This window comes from Rhea pennata, chromosome 7 (genome assembly GCF_028389875.1).
Source record: "Rhea pennata isolate bPtePen1 chromosome 7, bPtePen1.pri, whole genome shotgun sequence".
In the NCBI taxonomy this organism is placed as follows: domain Eukaryota; kingdom Metazoa; phylum Chordata; class Aves; order Rheiformes; family Rheidae; genus Rhea; species Rhea pennata.
The window spans coordinates 15,619,282-15,631,574 of NC_084669.1; the positions used below are offsets into that span (position 1 = coordinate 15,619,282).

The 12,293-nt window shown below is 42.2% G+C and overlaps 1 protein-coding gene across 2 annotated transcripts in view; it reads right to left on the minus strand.

Annotated features, from left to right (window-relative positions):
- The window catches only part of ARMH3 (armadillo like helical domain containing 3), a 133,969-nt gene that overhangs the window by 96,725 nt on the left and 24,951 nt on the right, over positions 1–12,293 (minus strand). For both annotated transcript variants that reach the window (XM_062580480.1, XM_062580481.1), the window contains exons 14-15: positions 8,634–8,727; positions 4,673–4,774 (exon numbers count right to left, since the gene is read on the minus strand). In XM_062580480.1, coding sequence (XP_062436464.1) covers positions 4,673–4,774; positions 8,634–8,727 — 196 coding nt within the window. The remainder of the gene's footprint in view (positions 1–4,672; positions 4,775–8,633; positions 8,728–12,293) is intronic.

Sequence of the window (12,293 nt, forward strand, 5' to 3'; positions counted from 1 at the left end):
ACAACTTCAAGCAGCTTTTGCCCTGAATGACAACTGGAGCAGTGAAAGATTCACCAAGAGAGATTGAGGAAGAAAAATGCTTTTTTTTTTTTTTTTTGGGGGGGGGGGGGAGTTTGTTTAAAAATCTGCTCTGTATTTTATTCTGACAACTAAATAATTGACATATATAAAGTAACAGCATAACTTAGAATAATAGGGATCTCTTATCAAGCCCCCAGCTAAAAGCAGGGCCATGACTTACTCAGTCAAGTTTTTAGCACCTCCAGGGAGGAAGATTTCACAGTACCAGCGGGCTCTTGTTTCACTGTCTGACCATCCTCAAAAGGAGAGTTCTTTTCCTTATATCTAATTGGAATTTCCCTTGGTGCAACTTGTCTGCTGTCTCTCTCATTCATTTACTGTGAACATCAGAAGAGTCTGGCTCTAGCTTCTTTACACCCTCACATTAGGTAGGAGGAAATGAACCTCATTTAAGGATATCTGTTATAAAAACAACCAAGTTTTGAGGAAGCTCAAAATCACATATTCCTGAGACCTTCAACAACTTCTCCAAAACCTGTGAAGACTAGACACGATATCCCAGACATCTGATTTAAGAGTCTAACTTGGAGGCAGGGAAAACTTGAAAAACTTTCACATAAAGCAAAAACAGCACCAGTCAAACTTCTTGCATCTTTGCAGGTCATCTTTACAAACACTTTGCTGGTTAGTGCATATAAGAACCACAAAAAAAAAAAAAAAAAAAAAAAAAAGACAGAATGGGCTTAGCTAGCAGTTCTGTCTAGTTTGATGCCTCTCTCGTTTTCTGTTCTAAGCTGCTGAAGGACAGAGATCTACTAACAACATGTATCCTGAAGTGTGCAGATTTCATTTGCTACATAGAGTAAGAAAAAAAATTTGGAATGGAAGAGTTAGATCTCTGTCTCCTTACCTCAAATAAAAGGTGTTTGAAGTTTTCTACTCCAGCAAAGGAAGAGAAAATGGCCTCAGAGAATTCTGATACACTGGAGTCTTGTTATCTTCTTACTGTAAGGCCTCCCTGTATATATTTCAGGTATGCTATCACTTCTCTCTAGGGATTATGCTGTAAAGGCTTCTGTTCCACACTAAATGCTCTGCCTTCAGTCAATACATGTGAATAACATGCCATTTTCAGCAGAGTTACAAACAACATAGGCTGGTACTCACACAGCCACTCTGTACTTCCAGAGCATCCTTCATTAAGTGCAAAGCAGACCATCTCCTGTGGGGATGCCTATCAGTATGAACTCTATTTTACAAATGGGTAAAATGAGGCAGAGATTTTTATTTTCCTCCCAAGGCAGCTCTGTCTGACTGGCACAAGAGAGAAATTAAGAAGGAGGATCTACCAGAAAACAATCTATTAAATTATGCTCTCTGGGACGCAACTGAAACAACTGTCTAGTCCTGGATGTACAGCAAACAAGTATTACTCCTTATATCTTTAGATAGGTGCAAAGTTCAAGTTATTCATTCTCTTTGCCTTACTGCTGTATTTGTGTCACCTGCTTTCTCTTACACACACACACATATATATGTATGTGTGTGTGTATATATATATATATATATATATATACATACATACATTAGACAGGGTCCCTATCTATCCTCAAAATATGAGCAAATTAATACACCCACTAAAACAAACAGGCAACAATTTGGAAAGCATTAACATAAGGTGTTCAGCACACAGAGACTGATCTGTGGAACTCATTGGCATATACTTATATGGAGGCAAGGAGATTAGAAGGTCCATCTGCTACATAAATTTAAAGTCCTATACAAACTAGAATCAAAAAAAAAGAAACAAGCATCAACTTCTCATTCCAGAATAAATTCATCACTAGCTGGCTTGGTTGAGTAGGATTTTATTCCACCCGAAACAGATTTAGTTTGGCAGTTCCTGAGGCATTATGCACAATTTTCATGTTACAGTATCTAATAAGTGTAGGAGATAAATAAAAAAACCTAAAATTGAACTCTGACTCAAAGATTTGGGTCAGCAAGAGCGACACTGAGTAAAGCAAATAAAAATAATTAGAGAGCTAGTAAGCCTTCCTCATATGCACAGATCTAAGAAACTGAAAAACTGAGATTTTGAACTTAAAGGTAAGAGGAAACATGAAAGCAGACTTCAAATACATAAAGGCTGTCACAAAGAAGAAGGAAAAAATCCATTCTCCACATCTACCTTGGAGAAGATAAATAATAAGTAAATTAAATCAGAGCAAAAAAAAATTAAGGTGCCTATGAAACTCTCAAAATAAGGGTAGCTAACCTGTAGCTAGTGCTGCCCCCCAAGGGGTCAGTACTGGGTCCAGTCTTGTTTAACTTAGTCATCAGCGACCTGGATGAAGGGACTGAGTGCCTCCTCAGCAAGTTTGTTGATGATACCAAACTGGGAAGAGTGGCTGATCCATCAGAATACTGTGCTGCCATTAGAGACACCTGGACAGGCTGGGTGCAGAGGAACCTCACAAAGTTCAACAAAGGCAAGTGCAGAGTCCTGCACCTAGGGAGGAATAACCCCATGCACCAGTAGAGGCTAGGGGTTGACCTGCTGGAAAGTAACTCTGCGGAGAAGGACCTGGGAGTCCTGGTGGACAAGAAGTTAACTATGAGCCAGCAACGTGCCCTTGTAGCCGAGAAGGCCAGCAGTATTCGGGGGTGCATTAGAAAGAGTGCTCCCAGCAGGTCAAGGGAGGTTGTGCTCCCCCTCTGCTCAGCCGCAGCGAGGCCACGTCTGGAGTACTGTGTCCAGTTCTGGCCTCCCCACTGCAAGAGAGACATGGCACTACTGGAGGGAGTCCAGCATAGGCAACAAAGAAGATTAGGGGACTAGAGCATCTGTGCTCTGAGGAAAGGCTGTGAGAGCTGGGCCCTCCAGCCTGGAGGAGAGGAGGCTGAAGGGGGATTTGATCAACGTGTGTACGCATCTGAAGGGAGGGTTTAAGAGAGGATGGGGCCAGACTCTTTTCAGTGGTGCCAAGCGACAGGACAGGGAATGGGCAAAAACAAACACAAGAAGTTCTGACTGAACACGAGGAAAAACTTCTTTCCTGTGAGGGTAACTGTGCACCAGCAGAAATTGCCCGAAGATGCTGCTGAGTGTCCTTCCTTGGAGATATTCACAACTATCTGGATGTGATCCTGTGCAATGTGCTCTAGGTGACCTTGCTTGAGCAGAGGTTGGATTAGACGATCTCCAGGGGTCCCTTACAACCTCAACCACTCTGTGATTCTGGGTCTACAAATGTCTTACGAAAGGGTGTCAGGAGGATGGGGCTAGACTTTTTAGTGGTGCCGAGGCAACAGGCACAAGAGGCAACACAGGAAGTTCCACCTGACTATGAAGAACAGTTTCTTCCCTGTGAGGGTGACAAGAACACTGGAACAGGCTGCCTAGAGAGACTGTGGAGTCTCCTTCTCTAGAGATATTCAAGAGCTGCCTGGAGGCGATCCTGTGGAACGTGCTCTAGGTCACCCTGCTTGAGCGGGGCAGTTGGACTAGATAATCTCCAGAGGTCCATTCAAACCTCAACCACTCTGTGATTCTGTAGTTAAACCCTGGAACAGATGGTCTAAAAATGATGCTCTACTATCAGAGAGTTTTATTCAACCTGTCAGCAACAACTCTGGGAAAAGATACAGGTAGACTTCATTCCATCTTGATTTTGAGGGATGGACTAGACATTTTCATGAAGTTCCTTTTAGTCCTAACTTTAACTATTCACTTCACTTTCCCCCCCCCCAACTAGTTTGCATCCTAGACAAGAATAAGATGGTCAGGTGCCACTTCACTGCAAGCTTACAAGCAGAAAGGAACTCTGCTGCCTGCTGTGTCATGTAATGCCAAGTATTCATAAAGCTCAACAAATGGTGTATCACAGCTCTCCTGCTATCTGCCTATTTCAGTTCAGTTGTTACATCTAACTTAACAGCCTAAGTTGGGAAGGAGCTGAAGCACGATACAAAGATCACTTATTTTCACACTATGGTCCTGCATATACAACCACTCTACCACTGGGCAAAACAGCACATCTAGATACCTTGAGCAAATGATGAAGCAATACATCAAGCTTCAACACTAGTAAGCTGAAAACAAATAATAGCCCTCCCTTGCAAAGCTATTGGGAGAAATGTAAAGCACAGCATGGTAACAATTCATCAAGCAAATTATGACCAATACAGTGCAAATCACAGCAACTATCTTTATTAGAGATGCCTGTTTAACCAGCAACTACTGAAAGACAAAGGAAACATTTCCTTCTATGCTGAGCTCTGCCTCCTATGTCAGCTTCTAAGCATTCTTAAAAATACAGTTCTCTGGTACTTGAGTTTGCCCCTCTGATAGAGGGCTAACACTGCGTGCATAAGGCAGTGCTAAGGCTCCCCTGTTTATTATGTACTATTGCTACAACAGTCTTTCCATATTTGATCTCTTTCCTGTCAGCATAAGGTCTCTCCCAGTCCCATATAATACTTATTTGGGAAAGAGAAAATATTTCATTTCCTCAAAAGGTGGAACCTTCAGTCCTTTCAAAGGAACTCTAGTTAGATTTCAGGAGTCACCAGATGTGTTCCTATGTTCCCCCAACTTCAGAGATCATTGCTTGCTGTGAACACAGTTGCATCGACAGAATTTAGTTACCTTTTGTATCCTGCATCACAATTGAGCTGTACTTCAAGAAGGTTATCAGCAGGTTGCTGGTTTGTACATCAGCATCCAAAGGCAGCTCTGCAGAGCTTATAACTGGAACAAAGCAGATAAGACACATTTACCCTCCACAAATACAACAGACAACTATACAAAGAATTAAGTCTCAGATTCACAAGAGTGAGCTAGAATTAACTTATCTGTAGGGTCACGTGAGCTCATCCTCCTTCATGACCACCCAGCAAAGACTGTCTTAAAGATTGGTATCATTCTACCCAAAGATCATTTTGTCTGCTCCAAGTACATGTTGGGGTACCTAGCAAAGGGACAGCCTTCTTTCCCTGCCCTCTGTCCTCCAGGAGATCAGCCTGTCGTTTTAGCAGTCATCAACATTCCCCACCTAGGGAGCTCAAGAGACTCTCACAAACATATGACTAATTCCTACAAGCAACAGACCTAATGTGCACATCATTCTCAGTGCGGAAAGAAACATCCCTAGCAAAGACCCTGAAGAGTTTCAATAATTCTGGAACTTTAATTCCAAAAGGTACACACCAATTTCCCTCCTCCCCGCCAGAGGTAAGGTAACAACTAGCCCTTCTCACAGAAACAGCACAGAACACAGGAACATAATGATTATTGCATGACCAAAGTAGCTTGCTGTAGATGATCCTAGAAAGATTTTTAAAAGCTCACCCATGTTTCCCAAAATAGAGAATTAAAACCAGCAGCTTTATAGATCCAGAAGCAGAAGCAGTAATAGCTTGTGCTAGTGAAGTCACATCACAGCAGGGAGCAAAAGTATACTTTCTGTATGTGCAGCAGGCCAGCAGCTCACCGGCATTTCTTTAGGATACACTCCTCACTACCATCAGCCATGGTTTTGATACCTGAACATTGGGCCTCATATAAGGAGCTAACTCATCGACTCAGCTAATTGTGCAAGGCCCCTCCTGCTCACTGCACAAATATTCTCTTAAGCACTGACATTAGGTGCTGTCAAATCTCTATCACGTGACAGCCATGTCTCTACTGATGACTGAGCCTCAGCTTTCCACATGAACCATTCTCAGCCTTTCTATTAAGCAAGGCTTTAGAAGAAGTACTGACAGGGAAAACCAGCAAATAGGAGGACATGCATCATGCATTTACCAGAGGTAGAAACTGCCAGACAAATCTGGTATTTCTTCTGAAAAGAAAATTGGAGACCAAAAAACCAAACCAAACAAAACCCCAGCCATGATGGATCCAGTCAAGCAAGACTTTATTAAAGCATTTGATGCAGCTGTGTATGGAAAAAAAAAAAAAAAAAAAGGAGTGAAGCCGATAGGTGGGGACCAACAGAGAAACTTAAAGTACATCAAAGATCTGGCAAAGGAGAAACAATTGGAGAAATCATTAGTCTGAGAAGAAGTTACTACTGCAGTTAATTAGGTGTCAGTTTCGGGAACAGCTTTCTTGTCTGTTGTTTGATAATTATTTTGCTGATGGTATTAAGTTGGGATGTGTAAACACAGAAGAATATCAGACTGAGCACAAAGAACTGAGTAAAAAGCAAGGACCAGATAACAAACAGGATGAAATTCAGCAGTGCAGGGTCAAGTACTCAGGGATGTAGTTCCACTGCAAGCTGAGAGCTCACCAACTGGAAAGGAACCAGTGTGAAACCTTGGTATACTATCAGATCACGTGCCACATTCAAAGAAGATGACCTCATACTGGAGCAGGCAAGGAGAATGGCTACTAGGTTGATCAGAGCAATAGAGTGCCTATCTTCTGAGACAGCAAAATACAGCAAGGAGTAACCCAAGATAGAAAAAGAGCTATTTCAGCTCCAAAGCAAGATTAACATCATGATAAGCAGGTACAAACTTATACTGGGAACTTCAAATTGAAAATACAAAGATTTCTAATAGAGGAGCAAGACATTGGAACTACCTTCCAGTAGGAATTATTGAGGCAAATCCAACAAATTAAGACAGAGCTTGATAAATTTAAGAGATTCTACAAATCTGTAAGCACAAATCACTAGATTTGACAAGTTTTTTCCAGTCCTGTGTTCCTCTGCTACCATGAATGTGACACCACTTCTTTGGCTGCCTGGGAGCTCTTGGCAAACTGAAGTTTTCGTATGTGGGAAGTCATGTTGCTAACATGCCCAGCTTGTTGGCAAAGTCTGTGCAATGAGACTAGAAGCTTTTTTACCCTCCTCCCCCCCAATATTATGAATAGCTCAAAGATTTAGCTAAAAGTCTGAAGAAAAATGTATTTATATCCCCAGTAGGTCCTTCTGGAGTTTCTACAATGAAGGTAGTGAATGAATATTTAACAATAGTAAGCAAACTGACATTTAGATACTATGATGACAGATATACTCTATTTACATAACATGGATCAACAGTTTCCAGCAAAAATCTTATTTAAAAAAAATTTTTTTTAAATCATTTTGAACAAAACATCACTGCTTATTCTGGTTCATGCTACGGATCTTATTTTTTTAAATATAGATAAAATTTTAAAGGGCCTTAATTCACATTATAGGCTACCAGACTGTTTCAAACCAGAACATGAACACAGTTTTAAACCAAGAATCAGCACAAAAGAGTGCCTGAAACCCATAGATGGGATTTCTACATGTTCCTGTAACTTGAAAATAGCTCAACTACATTTTTTTTAAATGTACAGAAAGAAGAAAGCAATCTTTTCATTCCAAAGCTGAAATGTTTCTTGCTACCTCTCAGCCATAGGCAAATTTTACAGCTGAGTTGCAAGACCTTAGAGAATAAGGAAGACTGACATACATTTAAAATAACAGCAGTACTGTAGAAGCATCACTCAAATTAAACCAAGCCAAAGTCCCCAGAAAAAAAAAAATCAGAGAGGAGGGATCAGCAAGGTGATAGCAAATAGAAATCAAGAATGCTTCCCAATGCAATTGCTGCACATTAGGATCAACTCCCCTCCTTAAACTGATAAACTTACAAGCAGCAAGATGCCTCACGGAGGCTTCACAAGATCACTGCCTCTGCTGAAAGCAGAACGGCTTTTTTGTTTTGTTTTCTGATAAATTTAAAAAAGAGAAAGAAAGAAGAGTGTGCGCGCATGCACAAGCAAGAGAATGCAAACAAGCTGTAGGTAACAAATTCTGTCAGTTGTATAATAAAGCATGTGGGTGGATACATTTGCAAGGATCACTTTGAACAGAAGCCCACAGAATGCCTGTCCCTGGACGTTTTATGGAATATACACAAGGAGAGATGAGACTGGGGAGTGTGTGTGTGTGGGGGGGTGTTATCTGAAGCTTTTGATATCCATGGTAACCAGACAGAATTCATCCACAAGGAAGATCATTTTATAACTAGGATATCAAATGACCTGAATATCAGATACTACTGGGTAACTCAGGCTGTTCTTCCCCTGAAATATTTCCAAACTCTGGTCTATTCAGTCTGACTCCATTCTTTTGCTAAACACCTTCTCCAGATCTAGATGATGTCACTGAAGTACATGACAACAACCATTTGATTTCTTTTCTCAATGTGGGCAATGTCTACCTTACCTTAAACAAGCAGGGTTTTATTTTAGATGACCTCAATGTGTATTTATGTGGACACTTAGCATATCTCCTTTAGAAAAAAGATCGCTGTGCAAGCAGTCATTTACAAAGCCTGCCAGAGAAGGAGGTAGAGAGAGAGAGGAATACTTCAACCTCTAGATTAGATTAAAATCCCAATTAATTCAAAGCTAGGGACAAGTTCATTAATGACAAACTCAGAGAATCACAGGGGATTTGTGCAGCCTTTTGTTCATGCTTAATATGGCAGTCTCTCCAGGAACAGAAAACCAGGTTACATCTGCTCCAAATGGACTGCATTAGTTGCCATCTTGAGAAAGTGCTTTGCTAGTTATAGTTACTTTGACATGTTTGCCCCCAGGAGAACATTACATTTCTTACCATCTGAGGAAGGTGGGGTGGTTCCAAGCGGAGTGACAGGTGTTGTCGGAACTGGGCTTGTTGGTGTTGTCATCAGCCCCATTTCAGGATGGCTCTAGATGAAAACACAAATGCCCATACACAGGTCAATAGCTTTTCTCTGCACTAGCCATACAGACCACTACAAATACTGCTTCAGACTCCCACACAACGGATGTGACTAATAAAATCAAGAAACTTCAGCCTCTCTTCCAAAAAGCAAGTATATGCTTCCTGACCTCAGACACTTAGAATTAAACTGCACATCAATTTCTTTATCCATCAAAACATATGTAAGTGATGGCTGTCCCCAGCAGAAAGCCATCATGCCCTTTCCCAGTCTAGAGTAGGAGAAGATATGCAGAAACATACACTGCTTGTAGCTTTTGGTTCCTCTACAACAAATCAAGGGTGCACATTTAAAGTCTTCCTCAATCATCCTTTTATTTCTCTTTTTAAAAGCAGAATGTCCTTCCTCTCCCTGTCTTCCACCTGCTCATATTTAAAGATGATGGCAATTTATTACTTCCCTGCCTTGCTGTAAAGCCCAGGCACCACAGGAAAAGGTGTATAACGTAAACAACACTATCATTATCGATCCTCTCTGCTTCCATCAGCTGGTTGCTCTCCTCATTTCATCTTTGCTAATAGTTGCCTGCCTGATTACTGCTTTGACTTTACTCTTTGTAAGCTTCCGGATCTATCCAGACTGGTGAGATTGTAGGCAATCTGCCATGCTATTTTAAGTTTGCCTGTCAAGCAAAGTGTCCATTTCATAAGGCAAGGCTTTCATAAATGTATCATCCACAAAGTGCCTTAATATATTATCACAAAATTCAAAACAAAAGGAGTAGAAGCGATTTCATGTTAGATCCAAGGGATTTTTTAGAGCACAAGCAAATACCCTCCACATTATCTTTGAATCTTTGTTCATTTTATGAACAGCTATAAATGCATATATCTTATGGGAAGCAAAGACATATATACTACAATTTGAAGACAATTTTAAATCAGTACAGGTTAGTAACTTTGAAACACAGTTTTCCACTGAAAATTTTACATACAAAGAGGTTTGTTTCCATAGGTTTTACTAAGGTGTTTACTTTCCTCTTCCTCAAACATTAGCTGTCAGCTGAGATAACAGTGCCACCTAGCAGCAAAAATTGTGGACCAACAAGCTGGTAAGTATACACAAACCTAAACACTTCAGGCATCAGCGCAATCATACCCTTGCTCTTCCTATTTGCCCATGGACTAGCACGTAGACATTCACGCAGTCCCTTGTCCAGCACTGCAAATAAACTTAGACATGAGTATTCATTATATTTTATGAGGTTTTCCTGAAGGACAGCATGACCTACCTTGCTCTCTCAAGTAATGTTCTTGGGTAAATTATGTGTTGTGTCTTCATATCTGCACTTCAGTTAAGCCCACTGAATGGTGGCCACTTCAGCTACCACTTTCAGAAACAACTGTTCCAACTTTTTATCATTATTTTAAGAGGCCTTACACCAGCTGCTCGTTTCCTATCCCCCCTTTCCTTCCTCAGGGGGGTCTTGACCACATGAAGGCCTGACTTAGTATTAGGAAGAGCTGAAAGGGCAGAAATCTCTCACAAGTGGTAGGAATAAATAACATGGGCAAAAGGGAGGCAGACAACTTGAGCAAGTTAACGGCTCATGGAATAGAAACTTTCTTCAGCAGCAGATCTGCCCAGACTTCCTCTATTACTACTATTTCCAGTAGCTCTTTCTGCCTTCCCCAAATCTACTCCCTCAGTCATGTCAATTGTCTAATCAATTATATACAGCTTCACTGTGAGAAGCTGAAGTTACTGGGGAAAGGTGATACCTGTTTTGATGTCATTTTTCTCACAGACTACCAGCAGCACTGGTAAACCAAAATTAACAGCCTCAATGTTTTCCGAAGCCCATCTAGTTACTCCTTCAACCAGCCACAGCACAACCACCAGACCAGATGCTCTTATCATCCATCTTCCAGCAACTGCCAGCTCTGAAAACACATGCAGTGTCCAGAGAAGCATTCAGAGCTTTGATCAAATGTATGGAGCAGCCATTGCTTCTCAAAACACTGCTCCTTCTTTCCTCACTATAAACAACACAAGTAGGAGTGCTCTGTTCTAGCAGCAGACAATCTCCCAAGCAAGAAGGGTTAAACTTTCCAGGGAAATGTGGATAATAAATAGTATTTGGAAAAACCACGCTCATGCATGGAGTCCAGTTGGAGGCCTGTGGCTAGTGGCATCCCCCAGGGCTCAGTACTGGGTCCCATCCTGTTCAACTTTTTCATCAGTGACCTGGATGAGGGGACAGAGTGCCTCCTCAGCAAGTTTGCTGATGATACCAAGCTGGGAGGAGTGGTTGATACACACGAGGGCTGTACTGCCATTCAGAGAGACCTGGACAGGCTGGAGAGCTGGGTGGAGGGGAACCTCCTGAGGTTCAACAAGGGCAAGTGCAGAGTCCTGCACCTAGGGAGAAATAACCCTAGGCACCAGGACAAGCTGGGGGCTGACCTGCTGGAGAGCAGCTCTGCAGAGTGCTGGTGGGAGTGCTGATGGATGACAAATTGACCATGAGCTAGCAATGTGCCCTTGTGGCCAAGAAAGCCAATGGTCTCCTGGGGTGCATTGGGAGGACTGATGCCAGCAGGTCGAGGGAGGTGATCCTGCCCCTCTACTCAGCCCTGGGGAGGCCTCATCTCGAATACTGTGTCCAGCTCTGGGCTCCCCAGCACAAGAGACATGGATCTACTGGAGAGTCCAGTGTAGGGCTACGAAGATGATCCAAAGGCTGGAGCATCTGCCCTATGCGGAACAGCTGTGAGAGCTGGGCCTCTTCAGCTTGGGGAAGAGCAGACTGAGGGGGGATCTTATCAATGTGTACAAGTACCCGAAGCGAGGGTGTCAAGGGGACGGGGACAAACTCTTTTCAATTGTCCAATGTGACAGGACAAGAGGCAGTGGGCAGAAATGGAAGCACAGGCAGTTCCGCCTGAATGTGAGGGGGAATTTCTTCCCTGTGAGAGTGACGAAGCCCTGGACCAGGTGGCCCAGAGAGGTTGTGGAGTCTCCTTTTCTGGAGATCTTCAAGGCCCACCTGGCTGCAACCCTGTCTAACATGCTCTAGATGACCCTGCTGAGCAGGGAGGTTGGACTAGATGATCTCCAGAGGTCCCTTCCAACCTTACTGATTCTATGATTCTATGTGTCAATTAGTCCCTAAGCCAAGGATATCCAAACAATAATATGTAATCTGTATGCTTCCAGACAACAACACAGCCAGCTTGGAGCCACATCGACTTTTTTCCAGAAGCCCTAATTTATCATGGGCATGAACTACTCTGAAAACTGCAGCAATTTTACCCTTTTCCATGCCATCCTATCTAAAGGCAATATTAGTAGGGTACAGAAGGAATGCCATGCAGCCCTTCCCATACAGTGGGAGAAATGGCTCTAACATGAGCTGTGCTCTCAAGAGTATTTTTTCTAGCAAATCAGAAAGTATTTTTTAATGCATAGTAAACCCAGGCCCTGGCTGCTTTTGTTCTTTCATGCCCATCTACACCTATGACAAGTACTCAGGGAAAAAGGAGGTAAATGGGTATCTTTTCACTAGTTCT